The 25366-nt window shown below is 42.7% G+C and overlaps 1 protein-coding gene and 1 long non-coding RNA gene across 2 annotated transcripts; one reads left to right on the forward strand and one right to left on the reverse strand.

Moving 5' to 3' along the window:
- The first annotated feature begins 1685 nt into the window (after nt 1-1685).
- Nucleotides 1686-6157, forward strand: LOC148111978 (uncharacterized). The gene is made up of 2 exons (XR_015730010.1): nt 1686-5237; nt 5352-6157. It is a non-coding gene; the product is annotated as an uncharacterized LOC148111978 (long non-coding RNA).
- LOC148111979 (vomeronasal type-2 receptor 26-like) lies at nt 6033-16888 on the reverse strand. Its single transcript, XM_087879186.1, has 3 exons — nt 12506-16888; nt 11772-12060; nt 6033-7875 (listed from the first exon to the last, which is right to left on the reverse strand). Exons 1-3 carry the CDS (start codon nt 12727-12729, stop codon nt 6763-6765), a joined length of 1626 nt encoding a protein of 541 aa, XP_087735312.1. The 5' UTR covers nt 12730-16888; the 3' UTR covers nt 6033-6762.
- Nucleotides 16889-25366: the final 8478 nt, after the last annotated feature.

The raw sequence follows: 25366 nt of genomic DNA on the forward strand, positions 1-25366 counted from the left end.
TGCCTTTCAAAATATGCCAGAATGTCTCTCCTGACATCTCCCTTGGGGAGAACCAAGAAGATTCTGATGCCCAGATCTGCTGTTATCTCTCCATTTTGGTCCAAGTACAGTTTTCTTCGAGAAATATTCCAAAATTCATTCTTCTCCAGAAAGGGATGAAACTAGAATGGGAACATCCAGGAATTTGAAAAGTTGAAAACTTTGTTTCTTATCCCACATTGAATCTTTCTTCCACAATTGTCTGATCTCTTAATTAGGATACAAATGCTGCCATTATCTTCATAAGTGAATGTAAAGGTTGAGAAAGATTTGTCCATCATATACTGACAAAATAGAGAGAAAATATAATTGACACAATTGGTCAACTATAGGGAACATTCTAGAGCAAATGAAAATAAAATGAACAGAGGAGGAAAAAGATGATTCATAAACTCTTTGAAAACAAGAGGTTGATTCCCAGAAAGCATGGGTTGATCAAGAAGAAAGTTGTCAGGCTAATCTTCTCCCTGGTCATCCTGATGGAAAACACCTCCAGATGGAGAGTGGCTGGCTCTGGAGAATTTGATAGCTGAAGAGGGAGCCGGGTTTAGAGAGGGGAGAGGCACTACCGATCAGTGCTTAGTTCTTCATCAACTGATGGAAAAATACATATCAAATAGACCTGCATCATTCTACGCCTGCTTCATAGATCTCAAGGCAGCCTTTGATACGGTTCCCAGGACTAAGCTATGGGAGAAGCTGGAAGCTGCCTCAATTGACCACAGGCTTCTTCATCTCTTACCTGCCCTGCATACTAAAACATCCCTCAAGGTGAGGTGTGATATGCAGGGGTCCCTCTCGAAGTCAGTTAAAACTCAAAAGGGGGTTAAACGGGGGCATTTTGCCCCCCCCCGCTTTTCAACTGTTACATAACTGGCATTGTAAAATGACTAAATAAACTAAATCACCCGCCCCCCAAAAAATAGGTGACCGAAGCATCGCCCTCCTCCTCTATGCATATGCCCCTGTGATCCTCTCCAGGACACCAGTAGGCCTGAAAAGAGCCTTGCGAGCCCTTCTCCAGCACTGTAATTACAATCAACTGGGCATAAATGATGAGAAAACAAAGATCAAAAAGGCCAAAACTTGATTCATGGTATCTAAAGGGCCACAAAATAGAGCAGGGAAGCACCTTCAAATCCCTGGGGGTGGCCATTCAGGCCAAGGGTTCAAGAGAGATGCAGCTGCCCTGGGCCAAAGATCAGCCAGCACCATTCTTCATTGTTTCCGCACAAAGGGAGGCTACTATGTCCCTGCTGCTCTTCAGCTTTTTGTGCCCAAGTCGCTAGCACAGCTCCTTTATGGGACGTTGCTTGGACCGTCAGCTTCATGTTTTACATCATTAGAAGTACTTCAATCCAAATTCACCAGATCAATTCTCCAGATGCCACGTTGTGTCTCAAATGCACTTTTGAGCCTGGAGACAGGATTGACAGAAGTCGAAGGAAGAATCCATATAGCTGTTGTGGCCCACCAGTGCACACACATTTGCGAACCGGTAGGGAAGGTAAGTGAATTTCACCCCTGGATTCTCCCCTCTTTGCTGATCCTTCCCTAGGCAGCCTCTCTTCTCCTCATCCCAAAAGTCATTCTCACACCTCATTCCACTTCCTAAATAGATTATGGGAAAACTGGTGATATTTATTTATTTATTTATTTATTTAATTAATTAATTAATTAAATTTTTATACCGCCCTTCTCCTGAAGGAGTCAGGGAGGTATACAGCCAGAAATAAAACCCACAACTATATGAAAGTTAAAAAACAATTTAAAAATATTAAATAATTTGGCCAAAAGAGCTAAAATAGAAACCACTCATTAAAATAGCATTTAGGCCAGCCGTGCTTGGTGAAACAATAGTGTTTTGAGGGCGCGGTGAAAGGTGCGAAGGTCAGGGATCCTACGAATCTCTGGGGGCAGCTCATTCCAGAGGGCAGGTGCCCCCACAGAGAAGGCTCTCCCCCTGGGGGTCGCCAGTCAACATTGTTTGATCGGCGGCACTCTGAGGAGTCCCTCTCTGTGGGAGCGTACTGGTCGATGGGAGGCTATCAGTGGCAGAAGGCAGTCTCGTAAGTACCTGGGTCCTAAGCCATGGAGCGCTTTAAAGATGGCAACCAACACCTTGAATTGCACCCAGAAGACCACCAGGAGCCAGTGCAGCTCGCGCAGGAGCGGTGTTACATGGGTGCGTAACCAGCTGGAGCCTCCAGGTGCTCTTAAAGGGGAGCCCCATGTAGAGAGCGTTATAGTAGTCCAGACGGGAGGCGATGAGGGCATGAGTGACTGTGCAAGGAGTCCTGGTCCAGAAAGGGAGGCAAACCTGATAAAAAGCCCCCCTGGCCACAGCCGTCAAATGGTCTTCTAGGGCCAACTGCGAGTCCAGGAGGACACTTAAGTTGTGAACCCTCTATGGGACTAGCTGACTATGACGGGATGCCAGAAGCCACAGCCACTCGGTCTTGGATGGGTTGAGCCTGAGTCTGTTTCTCCCCATCCAGATCCACACGGCCTCCAGGCACTGGGACATCACTTCAAGGGCATCATTGGGGTGGTCCGGGGTGGAAATGTACAACTGAGTACAATCCACCCCAACGCCATGGATGATCTCGCCCAGCGGCTTCACATAAATGTTGAACAGGAGGGGCGAGAGGACTGACCCTTGCGGCATCCCACAGACTAGGAACCTCGGGGTCGACCTCTGCCCCCCTGCCAACACAGACTGCGTACGGTTAGAAAGGAAGGAGGAGAACCACCGCAACACGGTGCCCCCCACTCCTAGCCCCTCCAACCGGCGCAGCATGATACCATGGTTGATGGTATCAAAAGCCGCTGAGAGGTCTAATAAGACCAGGACAGAGGAGCAACCCTGTCCCAAGCCCTCCAGAGATCATCAATCAATGCGACCAATGCCGTTTCCGTGCTGTACCCAGGCCTGAAGCCCGACTGGTACGGATCTAGATAGACAGCTTCATCCAGGTACCGGATGATATCACTGGATTTCAGTAACGGACTCAGAAACAATTGTGTGATGTGATTAGAAAACTGAGGGGCGGATGGTATGATAACTAAGTGATAAAAACTGTCTTCAAAGTGATACTCAAATAATTTTTAATCTTTTTAAAATTTTCCTACGACACCTGAAGATTATGTTTGTTTACTTGATTGATTAGTCCATGGCCAAATCAAAGTGCAGAGTTCCAAACACAAATTATTACTAAAATCCGATAAAAACTATTTAAAATGGAATTTGAATAAAATACAATTTAAAATGAGATTGGAATAGAATACAATAATATAAGGATAAATAAAATAGGATAAAATTATATTTCAATATCATCCCTTCAGTCTACCCCAATCAGTCCCACAAATGCCGATCTCAACTGAGACATTTTGCTCAAGTACTGTGCTGTATTAAATGTTGTTTTCAAATTCTGGCTGCAGATAAGGTGAGTCATTTTGATATGGGATTCCCAATGGGTCCTTCGTTTGGTATATGGACCAAGGTATCTGCCTCTCACCCTCTGATGCAGGCAGCAATCAAATGGGATGTGAGCCAGGTCTTCTGCCTCTGCCACTCTGCAAATGCAGAGACGTCCATTATAAGGTCTAGAGTGGCATCTCCCATATCTGACTATTGTGTCCAGCTGTTTGAATCTCACTCGCGTAAATCTCTCCCTAAGATGTTTTGGCAGTTGTAACTTTAAACAATTGTCTAATTGAAAAGTAGGTTTGTATTTGCTCAGCCATTTCAACTTACCCACCTTACTAAGAATAGCCATGTCATTTTGTGCTTCTATATCTTTAATTCTTTGGGCAGCTGTTTTTTTGAATTGTTCTCCTGTTACGCAAGGGACAGGAAGGCCACAGCTACTTCCACAATTAATCAGTTTAGTGATCCAAGAGGTTTGTGATTGTGAGTTTATCTGCTCTAGTAAGCATAACTTGGGGAGTCTATCAGTCTCCATTTCATTGACTTTGTGCCAGTGGTTACATGCTTTGATCTTGGATAGTGGATGAATTGTATACATTCCCAATTCAGCTCTAACTGCTGCAGCAGATGTCCTTAGATCTACCCCCACAATACAGCTCAGGTGCTGGGACCGTGTTTGTTCTAGTACTGCGGTTGAGTATTAATCCCAAATACAAGAGCATAGGGTAACCTTTATATACTTTAATTAATGGGTCAGGGATTAATAATGGATTAATGGGAATTAATGGATTAGGGATAACTTTTTGCTATTGGACATCAATTTTTCTATGTTATAATTAATACAGTCAAGTTGATAAATCCCCTTCACGCAAGATTTGATCTAAGATGTAGATCCCAAATACCGTATTTTCTGGTGTATAAGACATTTTTAACACATGAAAATCTTCTCAAAAGTCGGGGGTCATTTTATATGCTGGGTGTCATTCTCCTGTAACCAGGCAGACCATCCCGAAAGGCTCTGACGAGCCTTAAATGGCTCTGGCGATCCAAGCTCTGACGATCCCAGCTTTGCCTACTAATCAGGCAACTTAACTGGGATCGCCAGAGCCATGTAAAAGGAAAAAAGTTTTCCCCCTCCAGCTTGCTTACCTTAGCTGCTAGTCGCAATCCATTTCATCAGCAAGCCACTCCCTGCCTGCAATCAAAGCTGGCTGAGGAATTCTGGGAGTTGAAGTCTACAAGTCTTAAAGTTGGCAAGGTTGGAGACCCCTGTTCTATTGGGTAAGTTTTTTTCCCCTTTGGGAGCTTTAAAAAAATAGTTAATTGGGGGGGGTTGTGGTTCTTTTTTTAGACCTAGCCATTTAAAGTTTAGGAAGTTTTAAATTTAGCTGCTTTTATATAAAAATAAAAATAAAAATAAAATAAAATAATATTTGTGCAGCTTTCTGAGATTTAGTGTGTTTCTATAGTGTTTCACTCTAACTACACAATCACACAAAATCTCACAAAGCTGTATGTGGAATTTTGTGTGTGCGAAGTGTGAAAGTTGGTTTTTTGGGCTTTTTGTGGCTGTGTGAGGTTCCTGCTTGTTGCAGGGGCCATTTTGGGTCTAGCACACCTGCTTTTGCATTGTGGGTGAGCCAGTTGATGTTTTTTAATTTTTATTTGGTGTGCGTTGGAAGAGGGGTAGTCTTATACGGCGAGTATAGCCCAAACCCTATATTTTAACAGGAAAAGTCGGGGGTCGTCTTATACGCTGGAAAATACGGTAAGCTAATTTGATGTGATTTAATTTAAAGAATATAAAGTTTTTCTACTTAAAAACCTTATTTGAAACTTCATTTTAAAAGTTTGATAAAATAACAATGGTTTTAACTCAAAGGTGATAATCAGAAGCAAGCAACAATTGTTGAATGGGATGGATTGGATGGATGGACTGGAACTGAATTTGCTGCTGGCATCCCTGAAGGAGGAGTCTGGTTTGAAGGCAGGCTGCTTGGAGATGGCTGGAGAGGCCATGGACCCTGAAGACTCAAAGTGGACAGAACGGATGGCTGAAGAAATGGATTCTTTCAAGAAGATTGAGGGAGATTGGGGAATGGACTTGTCATATTTAACTGGAAAACAAATCTTAAAAGAGTCATTGAGTTTCAATTTACAGGAGGTCCTGTGACTTTGGGGAATGGAAAGCAGTTGCTGGGAAAGATCCTAATTAAAGTTTTATGGAAATTAATTATTATTAAGAATCAAACAAAGATATTGAATCATGAACAGATTCTGAATGGATCAGAGATAATGATTGTGATGGTCTGTGGTACATAAGAAGCTCCTGCAAATTGTCTGAGAATTAAATATAATAGCAGATAACAGACATTTTTGAAGTTTTGAAATTATTATTTTTTTTTATTGCCTGTTAACTACATTTTTTATATACAGCAGACAGATGATAAGTCAAGTGGTTGCAAATATATTGGTAGAAGTTTATAATTGTGGGCCTGTTTTGCAAGGGGGAGAAATGTACATCTGTCAGTATTCAACTGGGGAACAATATATGTGTATGTGGTTTTACCTGTTCTTAATGCACAATTTTTTAAAAAAATGTTTCATCTAATTTTGTTTTGTCTTTTAATAGTTTTATTTTTTGAAGTTTGTATTTTACCTTTTTGAATAAAATAAAATATAATGAGAGGAATATCTAGTTTCCAGAAATTGAACATTCTAGTTTGGGGAGACCCCAACTCAAGGACCAGATCCCCTTCCACGCACCAAGTTTGGAGGAGAATTTGCTGTTTTAGAGCTGAGCCACTAAAGCAGAGAAGTTCAGTCTCCTCTTCATGGATTGTCTAAATGCAAAGAGTGAGCAGCCATCAGTCAGAGAAGCTTTAAGTGGGATTCCTGCAGAGAGGAGGGGTTGGGCTAGATGGTCTCAGGGTCTCCTCCAAATTTATAAAGGTTGTCATGCCACAACATGTATCTATTGTGCAGTTGTTGCTCTAGCCCCACCTAGTGGCCGGGGGCAGATAAGCCTAACTGTATGGTCTGAAGCCAGACTCCCTTTTCTCTCAGCCTTTGGAGGAGACGGAAGCAGCCGGTTTGACCGAGACACATGGTCATCCGGAGGCCTCCGTCCCTCACACGGAGCATCGCTGGAGAGGTTCCAGCCACTTCTTTGTTGGCTGTTAGTTAATGCTGCCTATCTCCTATTTATATTTGATTCTCACTCTTTGCACTTTCTCAGATTCTCCGTGCCCTTTTCTCCCAATGAAACACCCAGATCCACCCCAGGCTCCCTTTCACTGGAGGAGAAGAGGGGGGTTTAGCTGCCTGTTGAGCTGCACACAGACCCACCTGCAGTGGGGACGGAACAAAGGGGGAATTCTACCATGCTCATCACAAACCCACAAATACAGGAATTCATTTAAGAAACAATACAGCATTTTCAAATGAGCAGAGTTTAATATCAAAATGCCATGGTATCTACTCTTTGGAACTATTATTCCCTGAGTAATGGAATTGGCCAGATCTGTTGAGTTGGTTCCCCTCCTTCTCCTCTGGATTCCTCCTCCAAAGGATCTAAGATTAATGGATCCATATTGGGACCCCCATACCTGCCACGGCTGCAGCCTTTGAGTCCCCAAGTTCTTTTCTCCCTCCTTCCTTCTCCTCCTCGATCTGGAGGAATAAGCAGCATTCAAGGCCTGGGCCAGAGTCTTCATGAAACTGTAATCATGATATTGATTTGGGATCCTTTTTCTGTTCCATATCTCCTGGGTCTCCAGTGGGGCTTTCTGGGTGCATCTTCTGCGGCCTTTGGCAGAAAAGACGTTCTTTGAAAGAGAACAGCGGAAATAATAATCTTGAAACTTTTCTTCCAGAAAGAAATCGGGTTCAAAGGCAGAATCCTTTGGCCTTCTTTTTGCCAGATAATGAAAGTTCCAAATACAATGGATGTATTTGAGAAGTCTACGCTTGTTCATTGTATACCCAAAAAAATTTGTGAGGATCCAGACTTTCCCTTCAATGGTTCCTGGCAGACGCATAAATGTTTCATGGAAAGGAAGAATTCTCTCCCAAATGGAAACATCTTCTATGAAATGAACAAAGACGTTGACTTGTCTCCACTCAGAGACGGGCTTCCTCAGAGATACTGTTGTGTATCCAGTTGTTGAGAATAGTTGTGATATAACCACACAAATTCCACTCCTGACAAGCGTAGGAGGAAAAATCCTCATGAAATTCTCTCCATTTTCTGTGTCTGAAGCAAAGAGGCCAATCAGGGTCCATCTGAAATGGAGGAGCAGCTGGACAATTGCTGGGTACTGGAATCCTTCTTTGGGATTCATCTGGTGGAAAAAGGGGAATTTCCTTTTATCACTCAGAGCCTCTGAAACAATTTTATGACTGATCTGAAAAAGCAATGAAGAAAGCTGTGTTACATTTGGGATCAGATCAAGTCCAAAATATTAGATTTTAATAAATCCAACCTGGTTCTCATGAATGTATTAGAATAGTTTGTTAATCAAACATTGTTTAAAATATTAAAGGCAGAATATTAGCAAGATTGTATCATAATAATGGAAAATAATAAGCAAATTAAAAAGCAATAAAAATGTAAATCATATTACTGTATCACCCCTACAATTGATCACAATTAGATTAACATGTGCAAATGCCAACTGGAGTATTCTATTCCAATAAAGGGCCTATTGTAATTTTCGAGGATTGCTGCATCTTTTTTTGCTTCTATATCCCAGATTCTTTCTGGAGGAAATTTTTTAACTTCTTTCTCCAGTTATATAAGAAACAGGCAGACCTCAAAGCCTAATAAGATTTGTCAGTTGCATAATCCAAGTTTGATCCTTAATTGAAGTTTTGTCTGTTCCAAGAGCCACAATTTTCAGAGTCTGTCAGTTTCCATAGATTACATTTTATGCCAATGCCCATATTTTCTGAATTTAGACAAAACAGAAATTGTGTAAATTCCCAAATCAGCTCTGAGGGCAGCAGCCGGAGTCCTTTTACCCACCCCAAGATCCTCCTCAGAGGCTGAGATTGGGTTGGTTCTGCTGGTGGTTTCTCTCTGGAGCCCCAAACATCAGATGGATGTAAGAACATGGGGGAAAACTGGGCCTCAGATACTTTAATCATTGGGGCTGAGGAAGCTGGAGAGCTATGAGGTTTTCATTTAAGCCCCACTTTCACTCCTGCCCTTTCTCTAACTGAGCTCCTTGGATGATGAGGGAGCCAAGATTCAGGCTCAGAGAAAACAACCCCAGGTAAGGAAAGGTGTCACTTGCTCTAATGGCTGACCATCTATGGCTATGATGTCATTTCACAAAGACCATAACTTTTGAACTTGCTTTATAAATTATCAGATAATTATTAAGACAAAACAATCCAAGTCTATACAATCCAATGTGTAAGTATGATAATTTCACATTATCTGTATAAATCAGTGTATTCCAATAGGAATTTAGTAGGCTAAACATGTGTACCTATAACAGTACATATAACAAAATAAAAGGGTTGGAAGGGACTTTGGAGGTCTTCTAGTCCAACCCCCTGTTCAAGCAGTAAACCAGGCTTAAAAGCAGTAACTGTGAAAGGAATCCTGGAGTCTTAGTGGACAACCAATTAAATATGAGTCAAGAGTGTGCAGCGGCAGCCAAAAAAGCCAATGCAATCCTATATTGCATTAACAGAGGGATACAATCAAGATCAAGAGAGGTACTAATATTTATTTATTTGTTCAACTTGTATGCCGCCTTTCTCCGAAGACTCAAGGCATCTTACAATGCATTTAAAAACCATATATAAAACATTAAAAGTTAAACCATTAAAAACAATTAAAACCCAATAATTTATACCACCCTATAAAGCCTTATTAAGACCACACCTAGAATCCTGCATCCAGTTTTGGTCACCACACTATAAAAAAGATGTTGAGACTCTAGAAAAAGTGCAGAGAAGAGCAACCAAGAGGATTAGGGGACTGGAGGCTAAAACATACAATGAACGGTTGCAGGAACTGGGCATGGCTGGTCTAGTGAAGAGAAGGACCAGGGGAGACATGATAGCAGTTTTCCAATATTTGAGGGGCTGGCACAGAGAAGAGGGGGTTAAGCTATTTTCCAAAGCACCCAAAGGCCGGACAAAGGCCGGACAAGGAATAATGGATGGAAACTGAACAAGGAGAGATTCAACCTGGAAATAAAGAGATAAAGTTGCCTTCAGAAGTTGTGGGAACTTCATCACTGGAAGCTTTCAAGAAGAGACTGGACCGTCATCTGCCAGAAATGGTGTAGGGTCTGCTTGGACTAGATGACCTACAAGGCCCCTTCCAACTCTGTTAATCTGTATCTATCTATACTATTCCAGACAAGTGGCTGTCCAGTCTCTTCTTCAAAGCCTCCAGTGATGGACCACCCACAATTTCTGAAGGGGAGACGTTCCATTCCTCACCATTAGGAAACTTCTGCTTAGTTCTAGGTTGTTTCTCTCCTTGATTAGTTTCCATCCACTGTTTCTTGTCTTGCCTTCTAGTACTTTGGAAAATAGGTGGACCTCCTCTTCTCTGTGGCAGCCCCCCAAATATTGGTACATTGCTATGATGTCACCCTTAGTCCTTTTCACTAGACTAGACATCCTGAATTCCTGCAACTGTTCCTCATATGTTTTAGTCTCCAGGCCCTTAATCATCTTTTCTGCACTCTTTCCAGAGTCTCTACATCTTTTTTATAATATGGAGACTAAAACTGGATGCACTATTCCAAGTGTGGTCTTGCCAAGGCATTATAAAGCGGTACCAATACTTCATGTGATCTTGATTTTATCCCTCTGTTAATGCAACCTAGGACTGAATTAGCTTTTTTTAGCTGCTGCTGGCTCATATTTAAGTGATTGTCCACTAGGACTCCAAGATCCCTCTCACAGTTACACTTATTGAGCCAGGTTTCACCTCTTCTGTAAGTGGACATTTGGTTTTTCTAGCCTAAGTATAAAACCTTACTTTTCTCTACATTAAATTTCATTTTGTTAGATAGGCCCAGGGTTCAAGTCTACCTAGATCCATCTGGATCTTCAGCCTATCTTCTGTGGTGTTGGCTATTCCTGCCACTTTAGTGTTGTCTTCAAATTTGATGATTTCCCCATTTCTCCCCTCATCCAAATCATTCATGAAGATGTTGAAGAGAACTGGGCCTAAAATGGAACCTTGGGGTCCCCCACTGCTTGTTTCCCTCCATGCAGACGTAGTTCCATTGAGGACCACAGGCTGACTCCATCTGCGGCTGATGCTGTCTATCCCACATATTTTCAGCTTTAAGAGAAATAGGTTGTGGTTTACTTTGTCAAAGCCTTTCTGAAATCCAAGTACTGTATACTACATGCACTGCATTTCATTGGTCCACTAATTTAGTCATTTTTGTCAAAAAATGAAATAACTTTTATTTATGATCTGTTTTTTGATCCTGCATTAGTCCTAGTAAGTCATTCATATCTAGACTGAAGAACAAGGGTTCAAATATGCATCTTTCCCTTCCCCCTTGGTAAGCATAGATCCTCCTTCTCATGGCTCCATTGAGCCCAAACCTCCCTCTCAAACAAGGGCTTGGATCAGGGCCAACAGGCTGAGCTCCATTTTGAGGGCAAAACTTTTTCTCCATCATATTTCTCTGTTTATTGAGTCAAATGTTGCACTAACATCTAGAAAGCAGCAAACCTTGTTTTACCTCACTGATATAGATTAGATATTTCAGGACAAATTTGTTGCCAATATTAGATTATTAATTTATGTATTATTTCTTACAAAATCAATATAGCATTTAACTCTACCTAAAACCTTCTGCAAGGAATGAATTTTTCTCAAGTTTAACTAAGAGGATCATGGCATAAATTTTAACCACAGTATCTGCTAGTCTATTTGGCCTATAATTGCTAGAGTAATTTTTATTCCACATTTTAGATAGATAAAATGCTACTATTGCCAACTTCAATCCGACTGGATAGGGTACGCATCATTTATGTGTGAAAATGAAGATGCCAATAGAGGCCCCAACAACCAGGGATATTTTTTGATCAGTTAAATAGTTGGTAGAATGTCTTTTTCAGGGAAGATATTGCTTGCATTTCAGGCCTTTTATGATTAATCTCAACATGAACATAATGGGGTAAAATATTGATGTTTTTGCTAATATAGAGAAAAGCAGCTCTTGAATTCCATGGAGAAGACATGATTGCATCTATTGCTCACCCACCACCATCCACCCCTCACTTTACCAGAAGGAGAAACACACACACAAACCTGTGGGACTTTGTAGGTGCCTCCTAATGTTGACATCTGGATGGAGATGCCACTTCTAGCTCCATCAAGAAGAGCCAGGAGGTTCTCCTTCCTTCCACAGCCGTAGTTGGGGACATTGGCTTCTCCAGTGGAGAGCATGTCCAGCAAGGCATCTGAAGTGTGGAAAGTTCTCAAATAGTTGTTATGGATGTTGTATCCAAGTGTGAGATTGTGCAAGAGATGGGGATTCTTGTTGACCAGTTGAATGTTGAAAATTAATATTAAGCAATAGAAAAATTGATAAAAAGTCCTATTGAAAAAAAAGTTATTATAATCAACAGCCACAAAAAATACTATTGTTACATATAATATATATAATCCTCCACAAGTCTACTGAGCCTTAAACCAACATTGATCCAAAAGCAATGATCAGTTACACAAATATGGAAATGGGCTGAGGTTACAACAACTACAACTGATTCCATCACTACTTTAAATAAAACTCATTATCCAAGTGATCAATTAGTGATTGAATTGAGAGAGGAAAATAATCTGCAGGCCTTTCAGCTTTTTTTTCAGACCCCTTTTTGAGTCTCTTTCACAAAATCAGACCAAAGAGAGAAGCCATGGAAATCAAAATCATTCAGGAAATTAGACATATTCCCCAATATAGGAATAAATGAAGAAAAAAAAACAGAAAAGAAGGAGAGTGTTAGAATGGAGGGCGTGCAACTCCATCACCCTGAATGACTTACGGATCATGGAAAACAAACTGAACAGAAGGAGCCACGTTGAAAAGCAACTTTGTATGTAATCTTTCCGATCCACTGGTGACTATACTGATTAGATGGTCTCCTGGTCTGTAGTAGCTCCATGGTTTCAAATCCTGGTTCTCCAAACTCAGCGGGCATTTCATTCTCAGCTTCCCAGAGACTGGATGGGACAAAAGCAGCATCAGAAGCAGAAGCAGGAGGTCCATAATTCATGGCGTGAATCAATGGATCCCTTTCCTGTTTCTAAAGAAGAATTCAAAGAATTCAAAGGACTCTCACAAGGTGGAAACTCCAGTTGCTTTTTCTCAACACAGAGAAACACTCAGCTTCACCAGGAAAGGAGAGAGACATACATTCAAGAGCACAGACTCTGCCTGTCTCAAAACTCCGTATTTCTCTGTCCAAAGTCTCCCCTGGAGGATTCGGCCAAACAGCAGAGCTGAAACTTTTATCATAATTCTCCCTCTCAGGAGGGATCCCTGGATAATTCAGCTAGTTCTTGCAGTCAAAGATTGTTGGGAAATTCTCTGGAGGGAAATGAAAGGGAAATAATCTCCATGTGATTCAAAATAACAGGAGCAGAGATGGAATTAAATCGGTCATCTAGAATTGAGAGGTTTGGGAGCTCCATGCTTGAAACTAGTCCCAGGGGGAATACATCGTACATGTGGCTGAAGAAACAAATAAATCTGATATTTGTTTGCATAGTGATGAAAGACAAAACTACGGGGGCCAGTTAATGCCAGAACATGTCACAGATCTGAAATAGCTGCCAGCTGAGTTGGAACCAAAATTTGCTTTTTTTTGAAAACATGCTCAAGGGCATCGCACAAAAGGGCTGATGCAATAGTGCAGCCAGTCTCTGAAAACAAAATCAACTTTAGTGAAAAACTAGTTTTTTTAACTTTACGGAGTTAAAAATATCAGAGAGAGAGAGAGAGAGAGAGAGAGAGAGAGAGAGAGAGAGAGAGAGAGAGAGAGAGAGGGAGAGAGAGATGGAGCTTTCCATCGTGTTGCAGATGGAAAGCTGATCTGCAAAATCCAACTTCCATCTTCAGAGACCTGGAAATGCAGAAGCCCATGTCCAATGTTCCCCTGCCACCCTTTCCCATGCAGAGGCCAGGCAAGGGGGCTCTTGCAGGGATGCCAGACAGGACTCTGCCAGGCTGAGTGGGGAAGTCCTCTTGGGAGAAGGAAGCTGGGGAGCCTCCCGATTGGGAAGGGAAAAACCCACCAGGTTTCATCTTCTGAGTCCTGGGAAGGTGCTCAGCCACCTCTTTCCATGCATGGAGCACCCACTGGGGAAAGCAAAGCTCAGACACACAGAGAAAGCCCAGGATGGCCAGGAAGGGGGAGGGGATCTGGGATATTCCTGGGAAGAGACTAACATGGTTTATGGGTCCCAGAGTTGAATGTTGGGGGGACGCAGCCCCCGGGGTTTCTCCAGCCTCGCTTGGGCTCTATGTCTTTCCAGGAGAGGCTCCTTTGAGGGAGAAGCCATGCAGGACTGGGTCTTCCAAGAGGGATCTCAGCCTGGAGGGGGCCCTCTGTGACTCTGAGGAAGATGGGGGTCCCCTGTGGCCCCTCCAGAGCCCCTAGCTGAGGAGACCCTCTTCATTGCAGCCTTTTCTGGGGAAGGGGCTTAAGCCCCCCTCCCTCTGCAATTCAAAGCCCCCCAAAGATTTGAATTTTGCTCTTTATTTGACCTCCCCCCCCCTTTGGCTTGGCTTCTTCAGCCTCTTCTCCATCAGGCTGAGGGAAGAGAAGTTCCCAGGCAACCTCCTCTTCCCCCTCTTTGATTGGCTACAGGGTTGTCATGGCAAAGGGGGCGGGAATAGAAGCAGCCAGTAGAGAGAAAGAGAGGCGGGATTTTTGTCTTCCCTGAAAACTGGAGGATTTGAATGCGAAATCTGCTTTCTTTTAAGAAATCCTGATCACATGAATCCCAGAATCAGAAGGAGAGAAGAGATGGAGAAAATGAAGGAACATTTAAAAGATATATTTTAAAAATGAAAGAAAAATTAAAACTTTGAAAGAACAAGAATAGAAAACAGAAACTAAAAAAAGATTTTTAAAAAGATCAAACTCTGAAGAAAAAAGAATTTAGCTTTATAAAGAGTGACTCTTGAGATACATATTGCGATTAAAACCAAAGACTTAAAAATGCCGGGCTCAAGCAACTATTTTGGAAATGTGAGGTGTATCTGCAGTTTCTCCGCTTCTTCCTGGCTTGTTGCTGAGGCTGCTAATCAACCCAGAGATATAAAACAACAGGTTAAAAGGAGGAAGCCTAACCAGGGATTAGCCAAATAAACTAGGATTCATCCACAAAACTGTCTCTGGTTTATTCAGCAATGTGAGAATTAGCCAAGTTTTTGTGCAGGGCTTTAATTCCTGACAGAAGGGAAGAATATAGAGCAGCATTTTTCAAATTTGGAAGTTGAAGATGATCGGAGTTTAATTCCCAGAACCTCCTGGCCAGCATGGTGGCCATTGAATCCTGGGAGATGAAGTCCAGGCATTGTTGGGTGGGGAATCCTGGGGGTTGAAGTCCTTTCATCTTAAAGTTTTAAAAACACTGGTGCAGACCATTTTGGAAAACAACAAACAGACCTGAAGAGACCATCATTCCTTGGCTGGCTTCATAATGCAGAAACCATAAATTGTTTTGGCCATCAGAAGTGAAAATGGCACAGTTAACTGGACTGATTTATAACTCTAAGACCCTGATCCTGGTTTGGAAGACATCCTGGTTGTTTCTTTGAACACTCTAAGCCAACATTGAGCAAGGCCTGGGATGCCCTGTGAATTCGGCCCCTTCCTGGCCCTTCAGACTCTGGCAGAGTCACAAAACCTTCCCAGATATTCCAAGTGAGGCTCTCAGGCCCAAAACCTCCCTGGAGCAGGAATGGCTGGCAGGACCTTCCAGGAGAGCCTCCTTGGCTCTTTCTCTCCGGCTGTAACCACTGAGCCCACCGGCTCCTCCTTGGGGGACAGAACAGCCTCCTCTGAACCTCCGTCTTTGACATCTGCTAACGGCACAGCTGTGGCTGATGGGAGCTGAAGTCCATTCATTTGGAAGGGGAGGATGGGAATTCACTCCATTCAGGCAGGACAGAGATCCATAAAGAGGACTTGGAAAAAGCCTCGTGAAAGCAGCAGCCTCCATTCTTCCTCCCAATGCCTGGCAGGAGAGAGAGAGAGAGAGAAGGGAACCCAGGGAGGGTCACAGCCACATTCTCCCTTATTCACTTTTATGGAATTCACGTCCAGCCTTTCTGCCCTGGGGAGCAGCCCCAGTATCCTGAGCCATGGCCTCACTGGGAATACTGGAAACCAGCATCCAAAGCCATCTCTGGGGCTCCAAGTGGGAGGAGGGGAATCAAAGTGACTGGTGGATCCTCTGAAGAGACATGGAGAGATCTCTGGAAGTCTTCATCAAGCTTTGTCCAGAGATTGTGGGGAATCCCTGACTTCCATCCATCCATCCATCCACCCACAAAGCCTGGTTTCCGTCCCTCTCCCACCATCCCAGCTCTTTTCCCTGGAGGCCAAACTCTGATGCAGTTCTCCCGTTCCTCCAGCCCCCCTTCGCTCAGCCATGGCTCCCTCAAAGCCCTGCAGGTGGTGCCCAGAGCCCCGGATCCAGAAGCGGATCCTGGGGGAAGAAGCCCTCCGTCCCACCTGCAAAGGCCCATCGTCCCCTGCCTGATCCGAGGGGGGCCCAGGGAGGCCACAGGAGGCCCTGAGTCCAGGTGGAGGGGAGAGGAGGGCTGTGGGGGCCACAGGAGCCCTCAAAGGGTCCAAAGGCAGGAACTGGACGGGGGCTCAGCCTCAGCCACACAGGGAGGGAGGGAGGGAGGGGAAGGTTCCCCCCCACCAGAACGAGAGAAACGGAGGGAGCCTATTTCAGAATCTCAGTCCCTGTTTTCAGGGCCTTCATGGCCGACCAGGATGAGGCCCCTGGTCCTCCACTCTGCAGGCCTCATCCACACCCACCCACCCGCACAGGCCGCCCTCAAAGGGCCCACAAGCAGCTCGGAGGCCCCAGAGGGAAACCTCCAGGAGTGCGGAGGGGCTCCTGCTTGGGCTGGTGGTCCGGCTGGATGACCTCTGGGGGCCCCTCCGGCCCTGGGATCCTCTGGGACTCCCCCGAAAGAACCGGGAGGGGCTGCTGATCTCCCCCTCCCAAACTCCCTCCCCCCCTTTGGGGAACCTTCCCGACTCCTGGCTGGAGAGGAGAGAAAATCTCCCCTCAGCTTTTTTCTCCCCTCAAAATGGAGGGAGGGAGAATCGCCTCAGGAAAAAAGAGGCCACAAAATGGAGGAGGCTGCGGGGTCTTTGCCCGCTTTAGCTGTCCCAGTCGCTGCCTGTGGGGGCCAGCTGGGTCTTAAAGGCCGGACTGTAGGCTGCCCCCTACAGGCAGTGTGAGGGACAGCTAAAGCATGGAAAGAGGACCCTGAGTGCTGGACAGGGGATTCTGGGAGTTGAAGTCCAGAGGCCTTTGCTGAGGTTGAGCCACCTGCCCTGGGAGGCCCTGCACTGGACACTCGGACAGATGACCTCTACTGAAGGGCCCCCAAAGGGGGGGAGGCCCAACCCCCCCCCGTCCCCTTTTCCCTGATTCCATGGGGGCAGGAGGGGGATATGGGACACTGGGGGGCAACCAGGAAATGAAGGATTTTTCCCTCTTTTTTAACACACACACACATATACATATACATATACATATACATACATACATTAAGAATTGTCCTAAAAATGCGAGTTCCAGGTATAGTTATAAAAGAGGCAATAGACATCACGATCTCCAGAACGTGGCAGAAAAAAAGTTAATTACAGGGGGAACGCAAGGGTGTGGGCCTGTTACGCGCACAATGACTAAATTGATCAGCATTACATAAAAGCAAGCAGCTCCTCAATGGGGATTTTATACTCTGACGAAGTCGGTAGGGGCCGACGAAAGCTTAGCACAAGTTTTAAAATAAAAATTTTAAACTTTTAAACGTTCCGGAGATCGTGATGTCTATCGCCTCTTCTATAACATACATACATACATACACATATATGTAGGTCGCCAAGACACTTCCAATTTTACGTGGGAGAAAACCCATATATATAACATTTATTTTCCTCCTCTATCAACAGAGGATATAAACCCTCCACCTTCTTTCTTCTGGTTCTGTTGCTGGGCAGAGGCCGAGGCAGAGCAGGGGGAGCCGAGGGGAGAGGAAGGGCCAGACCTCCCTTTCCCCCTCAGAGCCTCCATCCTGGCTTCTCTCCTCAGGGGGGACCTGAGATGGAGGTCCCCCCTGGATGGAGATGGGAGAGAAGCCAGAGAGGCTCTTCCTCCTGCGAGGCTCCTCTTCAGCCCAGACTCTCCTCCGCCCAGTGTGGGGAAAGGTCCCCCCGGCCTCCCTGAGAGGAAAGCGGCCCCAGCCACCCACCTCCCCTGGTCCTCTCCTGGGCCCCCATCTCTCTCTGGCTCCCTCCCCTCTGGGCCCCTCCAGGCTCCAGGGAGACCCAGCAGAGACCCTCCGGGAGGAGAGGAGCCCCTTCCCAGGCCTCCGCCTGGCCTTCCACCCAGAGCCCCCCAGGACCTCCTAGCCAGGCCCTGAGAGGAGAACCTGGGATGGGGACCCTCCTCTCCCTTCAGATCAGCCCCCTCCCCAGTTCTCCCTTCTGGGCAAAGGTGGACGTCTCCATCTTCCTCATCCAGAGAAGAGACACAATCTGTGAACAATGGATCCCAATGAACCAAGGACTCAGGTGCCCCAAGAGCAGCTTCAAAGCATTCGGAGGCTTTTTAGGGAAGGGGGCTTCACCCCACAGTCTCAGAGATGGGAACGTCACAGGGGTCCCACTTTTTAAAATCAGCCCCAATTTATGAAGTTTTGATATAAAAGAAAAGCCCAAACAGGCCCCACTCTTCACCTTAGGCAGAATCCAAGGGGACTGATTGCTTCCTCGGCATTAAGAAGAAAGGCAGCATAAGAGTTAAGGGTCACCAACCTGGAGTGGCACCAAACTCCATACTTCTGGGTGACCTTCCCCTGCAAGTCCCTGGAGACAAGAGACCCGGTTGAAGGACAGCAGAAGTCAATTCCCTTGCTATTGAACTATCTTCCTCCAGCATCACTTTCCTGACATGTCCTGACAGGAAGGACCACAACCACTACAGGAATTGACCCCAGGAGTGTAGTTGTGGCTTTTCACAAACAACTTTTTCTCCATCCTGTCCTCTGCACATGGAGCCCAGAAGAAGCTCAGAATCCCAAGAGGAAAAGTTGCTTCTCCCTGTAATTAATAACGATTATCTGGGCCTTGGAGATCTCCATACCTGTGATAGAGAGAGCAGATTGAAGCCATATGCAAAGGATCTTGTATCAGAAAAGGATAAATTTGTCAAGCTCTGTGGGAACAAGTTTTGGGTCAGGCAGGATCTGTGCTCTTGATTGTACCTTTTTCTCCTTTCCAGGTGAAGCTGAGTGTTTCTCTGTTTATGTCAGGAAAGTCGCTGGCATTTCCATCTTCTGAGAATGCTTTGAATTCTCCCAACTGTTCCTGCTGTTCCTGGTGTTAGAAACAGGAAGAGGATTAATAAAGCTCCATGAATTATGGACCTCCTGCTTTTTCTTCTGATGCTGTTTGTGTCCCATCCAGTCTCTGGGAAGCTGAGAATGAAATGCCCGCTGAGTTTGGAGCACCAGGATGAAAATAAACCATTGAGCTTTTACAGGCCAGGAGACCATCTCATTGGTGTAGTTTTAACTGAAACAGAAATATTGCCTATAATGCTGCCATTCAGCAGTGCTCCTTCTATACCTTCTCATGCGTAAGTCATTCAGGATGATGGAGTTGCATCCCCTCCATTTGCAGTCCTAACACTCTCCTTCTTTTCTTCTCCTTTTGCTTACTTCTATATTATAGGACTTTTCTAATTTCCTGAATGATTTTGATTTCCATAACTTCCCTCTTGTTTCTTATTTTGTAGAAGAGACTCAAATCCAAAGATGGGGTTAAAAAACCTGAAGGAAATCCTGGTTATTTTCCGTTCTCCCCGTTCACTCCTGAATTCATCACTTGAATTCATTTTGTTTAAAGGAGGGACTGAAACAGTTGTAGTTGCCTCTGCCCAGCCCACGACCCATATAACTGATTATTGGTTTTGGGTCAATATTGGCTTAAGGCTCAGTAGGCTTGTCGAGGCAAAAAAGGAATAAATTTGTTATTATTGTTGATGAGAATAACATGAACTAGAGGATAATAGCTAGAATATTTTTAAATTCAACTGTTTTTTCTTCTTCTGATTCATATATAAATGAAAAACATATATATATATATATAATCTATTGATTTATATTAAAATGTTGGATTGTATTAGTTAAGGAAATGTATGTTATAAAATAAGTGGGTTTATTATTAATATAAGAATTAAATAACTGAAACACTACAGAATTAATTAATTTGATGATGGATATAAAAATTAGATGATAATGGGAAGGGCTTTAATATAGAATAGAAGGGAAAATGGAATTTGGTCAAAATTAGAGGTGAAAATGAAGGGTAATATTGGTACAAAATAGATGAAAATAAATATTATGGCAAAAAAGAGGGTATAGAAATTGAGAGGACTAAAAATTGTTTAAATTTGTTAACCGGCCGAATACTCTGCCCAGCAAAAATACATTGTATGTTTGTGTGTGTGTTTGTGTAAAAAATAAAAAAAAACTTTACAAAAAAAAAGAGAGAATAACATGAACTTTTGTTTTACAGCACGGGTTCTTATGGTTTTTTCTACACCCTACAATTAATTTTCACCATTCAACTGATAAACAAGAACTCCCAGCTCCTGCACAACCTCACACTGGGCTACAACATCCATGACAACTATTTGAACACTTTACACACTTCAGATGCCTTGCTGGACATTCTCTCCACTGGAGAATTCAATGTCCCCAACTACGGCTGTGGAAGGAAGGAGAACCTTCTGGCTCTCCTTGATGGAGCTAGAAGGGGCATCTCCATCCAGATGTCAACATTAGGAGGCATCTACAAAGTCCCACAGGTTTGTGTGTGTGTTTTTCTCTCTTTGATAAAGTGAGTGGTGGGTGTTGGTGGGTCAGCAGCAGATGCATCTGTATGTTTTCCACGGGATTCAAGAGTTGCTTTTCTCCATATTAGCAGACATGTCAATCCTGTTTTTTTCCTATTATGTTCATGTTCAAATTCCTCATAAAAGGCCTGAAAAGCAATAAGGTCCCTGGAGAGGACTTTCTCTCAGCCATTCAACTATTCAAAAAACATCCCTAGTTGTGGATGAACTATTGGCATGTTCCTAATAATACCTGCCATATCCAGTTGGATTGAAGTTGGCAATACTATAATATACATTTATGGATATTGAAAAATAGAATTAAAAAAGGACTCTAGCAATTACAGGCCAGTTAGTCTAGTAAGCATTGTGGCTAAAATATTTGCCATGTTCCTCTTAAGTAAACTTGAGATTGAGTAGAACAAAAGTGCATTCTTTGCAGAAGAACAAAAAGGTTTTAAATAGAGGAAAATGTTTCATAAAGTTGTACAATAATTAATCAATAAACTAATAATCTAATATTGATAACGTATTTGTTTTGAAATATCTAATTACACAATATGTCAGTCAGATAAACCAGAGTCTGATGGCTGTATAGATGTTACTGCAGCACTTGAAGCAGTAAATGGAGAAATATGATGGAGAAAATGGATGGCCCTCAAAATGGAACTCAGCTTGTTGGCCCTGATCCAAGCCCTTGTTTGAGAAGGAGGTTTGGGCTCAATGGAGCCATGAGAAGAAGGATCTATGCATACCAAGGGGGAAGGGAAAGGGTGCGTATTTGAATGAACCATTGTTATTCAGTCTAGATATTAATGACCTACCAGGACTAAGGAAGGATTCTCATGTGCATGTCTAAAATGCTAAATGATTTATTTAGCATATGGCAAAGGTATAATTAGCCAGGAAACTACAATGTTAGTACATAGTATTTGTTTCACTGCCGAAGAGTGCGAGTCCATTCAGTTTGTGCCCATGAAGTTCTCCAGGGTGCATCACAGGGGGTGAACCAGCTCTGTACCAGAATCCTGTGGCATCATCCGGGCCTTCTCTCACCACCAATGTTACCTCACATCCGAGCAAGTCCAGCACTGGCAGGGGCCCGGCCATCTCCACAAAACACTGCCACATTTCCCATCAAAGTGGTACCTATTTATCTACTAGCGTTGTCACATGCTTTCGAACTGCTAGGTGGGCAGAAGCTGAGGCAAGTGATGAGAGTCACCCCGCCATGCAGTGATAGAACTCGAACTGCCGGAACAGATCCAGTGTCTTTAAGCCACTGAGGCTCCTACCTGCTAAATACACGTTGGTTTAAACTAATAATTCAGTACTATTATCCTGTGGTTTAGAATGTGTTGACTCTTGAGAAAAGGTGGCTCCTACTGAGATAATAATTCTCTGATTATTGATAAATCAAAGTCAAAAGTTGTGGTCTTAGGGCTTCCGGTTTGCTGTTTGTCGCTGCCAGACGCTCCTTCGGGATCGTCAAACCCACTGCCTGTAAGAGCCACCTTTACAGCGGAATGGCGGCTCGAAAAAACTCCGTTTCCATGAGAAAACGGAGATAGAGCTGGCTGGGGTGGGTAGAGCTCTCTGCCTAATCCCAAAAGTTTTTTATTTGCTTTTGGGACGGAGCGGAAGAGACTCCCCGTATCCCCAGCCGATGCTCCGGGCTTTGGGAGATCTCTGCTACATGCAGAGCTAGGTGGCAAAAGCAAGCCTGCTAATTTGATAAATTAATTAAAGAAGACGTGAGCTGGACCTCTGATCCTGAAGCGCAAGTATTTTACTTATTTTATAAAAGTTACTGAAGCTATTTAAGAAGGGAAAGGAAAAAAGATTTTTAAAATGGCGACTGCCGCGGCTTGAAGAGAGGCTGAAAGAGAAAGTCCTTCCGTTTTCTATTACAAAGTAGCGGAATGAATACTTCTGGTTGCAATTGAAGGCAAAACCTCACTCTCGTGTTTTTTCTTGTTTTTTTCTTCCTCTCCTGGAGATCTGATATTGATCTTGGTTGGGAAAAAAAGTTTTTTTCTCTCTTTTCCAGTAAATCTTGTCTGGGTGGAAAAATGGCACTGAGACTTATAAAGTTAGACAAACAGGCAGTGGGGGGGGGATTCCCCCATTAACAAATTACATGAACAAGTTCTAACTCTCCAGTCTCAGAAACCTGATTTTAATATAATAGAATTTTTCCTAGAGGAGATTGTAAGAAGGGATGAGATTGTGAATCAGCAACTTGAAAAATTTAAGCAGGAAATTAAAGAAATTGGTGAATTGGTGAAATCTAAGTTTGACTTTTTGGATCGAAAGATTTTAAAAACGGCTAACGGTTTAGCAGACTTTATGATTCAGTTGGATGCAAATACTAAATTATTAGAGTCTAAAATGAAAGAAACTGAGGATAATTTGGATGATAAGATCCAAAAAATTAAAAAGGATTTGACAAACACTCAGGATAATAGTTTAGAAGATAAACCTAAAATGGAGGCTGATCAAAAGACTGGTAATGAAGAAAATGTACAACAGAGGATTGAAAGAGAAGTTTTAATGATCCAACATAATTTTACAGAATATGCAATTAGACTGAGAGGTTTGCAGGAAAATAACAGAGATGATTTGAGGAAAATATCTTCTGAGATTCTGGCTGGGATTTTAAAGGTTCAACCTGATGAAGTGTTTTGCAGGATTGACAGAATTTACAGAATAAACTCCTGGTTTGCAAAGCAAAGGCAATTGCCTAGAGATGTGGTGATTTATTTTACGGATAAAGAAATCAGGAATAATATTGTGCAGAATTCCTTTAACTCTACTTTGCAATTTTATGGAAGAAAGATTTGGATTTTTAAAGAGCTCCCGCCTAAGATGTTAACGGAGAGGAAGAAATTTGGTTTTCTAGTGACTGAGTTAAAAAAAAGAAATATCCTATTTAGGTGGGATGTTCCAATCGGTTTAATATTGAGATATCAAGGAGAAAGATACCAACTGAATACTGTTGAAAAAGCGGGAGAATTTTATCAAAAAATTTTGAAAATGAATTTAACATCTTTAGGCATAATACAGGACAAGCAAAAGGAGTTGGAAACAAAGGGAAAATATCAAATTACAGAGGCTGTGGTAGATAAATTGTCTTTGGATTCCTTGGATACCCCAGCTGGATTGTCTATAAATATGAGAGCAGTGTCATCCGACTCCAATGTGATGAATCATCAAGTTACAGACAAGTACGTAAACCAACCAGTTGACATACAAGTGATAGAAAAGAAATATGAGATATCAAAACAAAGCCAACAAGATCAATTTATAAAACAGAATGAAAATCGAACAGTTGATACACAACTTGTAGGAAGGAAACCAGGATGGAAATTAAACCCACAAAAGAAAAAGAAAAAAAGAAACAGATCTCATAGAAATAGTAGTTTCTAAATCAAGCAACAGTGAAGCCAGGGACTTTAAAAAAAAGAATGAATATGTGAAAAGACAGTGGAGGCGAACTATTGCTTAATATCATCTTGAGGACAGTGGCAGACCTCTGCAATGCCGTGATTTTGGGATGTGAAAAGAGCCTTACATTGTTGGATTTGAATCATCTACTTTGGATTTCTTTTACCGATAAATATATTATAACTATTTCGAGTTACAAGGCAAGAGAGTCACGCTGGGGCATGCAGAAGATCTGGTTGTTACCCACAAGGATGATGGGAATTAATAATCCTGATGAAAACCACAACTACAACTATATGGAATATAATTATAATGTCACTCGGGTGGTTGTTTTTACTTTTATATATATAGGAGGATATTCATTACTGATGGGGGCAGAAGATGATTGAAGATTTTGAACAAACTGTTGCACCAGGATGCTATGTTACCCTATTATGGACGATGGATTTAACAATCCAGTGGAAAGACATTACAGAAGATATTATATGGATTATAAACTTAAAGTCATTGTCTTTTTTCTTTTTATATAATGGAATGTATACGTATATATATATATATATTTTAGCAGAGTGGGCAGTGGATTATATTTAGAATTGTAGTGCATGGTAACTTTGTAGGAAACTGGGTGGAAATAGGTTAGTTTATTGACTGATTAGTTTAAGCAAAGGGATTTTTAAGTGATATATTTAGGGGAGTGGAGGAAATGGATAGAATTGAATAAATGTTAAATTTGGATGTAGGGATAAGGCTGCTTTGAAATGTTATATTAATATATATAAAAGATTAAATGTTAAAGTAGGAAATGTTGTAATAATATATAGATATAGGTTTGGCGGAGGAGAAAAAGGGCAGATTATTGCTAAAATGGGAGTTATAATAATATTATGCTAAGGGTCAGTATTTAGAGGAGGGAGTAAGGGAATGGTAAAATATTATGAAATTAGTTATGAATTAGGTTATTGTTGTGAAGAAGAAGTCACAGGGAGGGATGGGTGGTGAGGGGGGGTTAGGGAGGAGGGAGGGAAAGGGGGAAAAAACTTGTATTTGAAAACTTTTTCAATAAAAAAAAAAAGTTGTGGTCTTTGGAAAACAAAGGTAGCCAATACAGCAGTGGTGAAATGTAAAATTTGTTCTGTGGGCGTGGCTTGGTGGGGGGTATTGTGATTGGGTGGGCGTGGCCAACTTTTTTTTTTTTTACTCTTTTAAAGCATTTTTTTACAACCTATTCAGCCGAAGAGCTTGTAAAAAGAAATGCTTTTAAAAGTTTTTTTAAAAAGGCTCTGGCGATCACAGCTGTGGTG

Source organism: Pantherophis guttatus, chromosome 15 (assembly GCF_059756535.1).
Source record: "Pantherophis guttatus breed Tessera chromosome 15, ASM5975653v1, whole genome shotgun sequence".
NCBI classification, from domain to species: Eukaryota; Metazoa; Chordata; class Lepidosauria; order Squamata; family Colubridae; genus Pantherophis; species Pantherophis guttatus.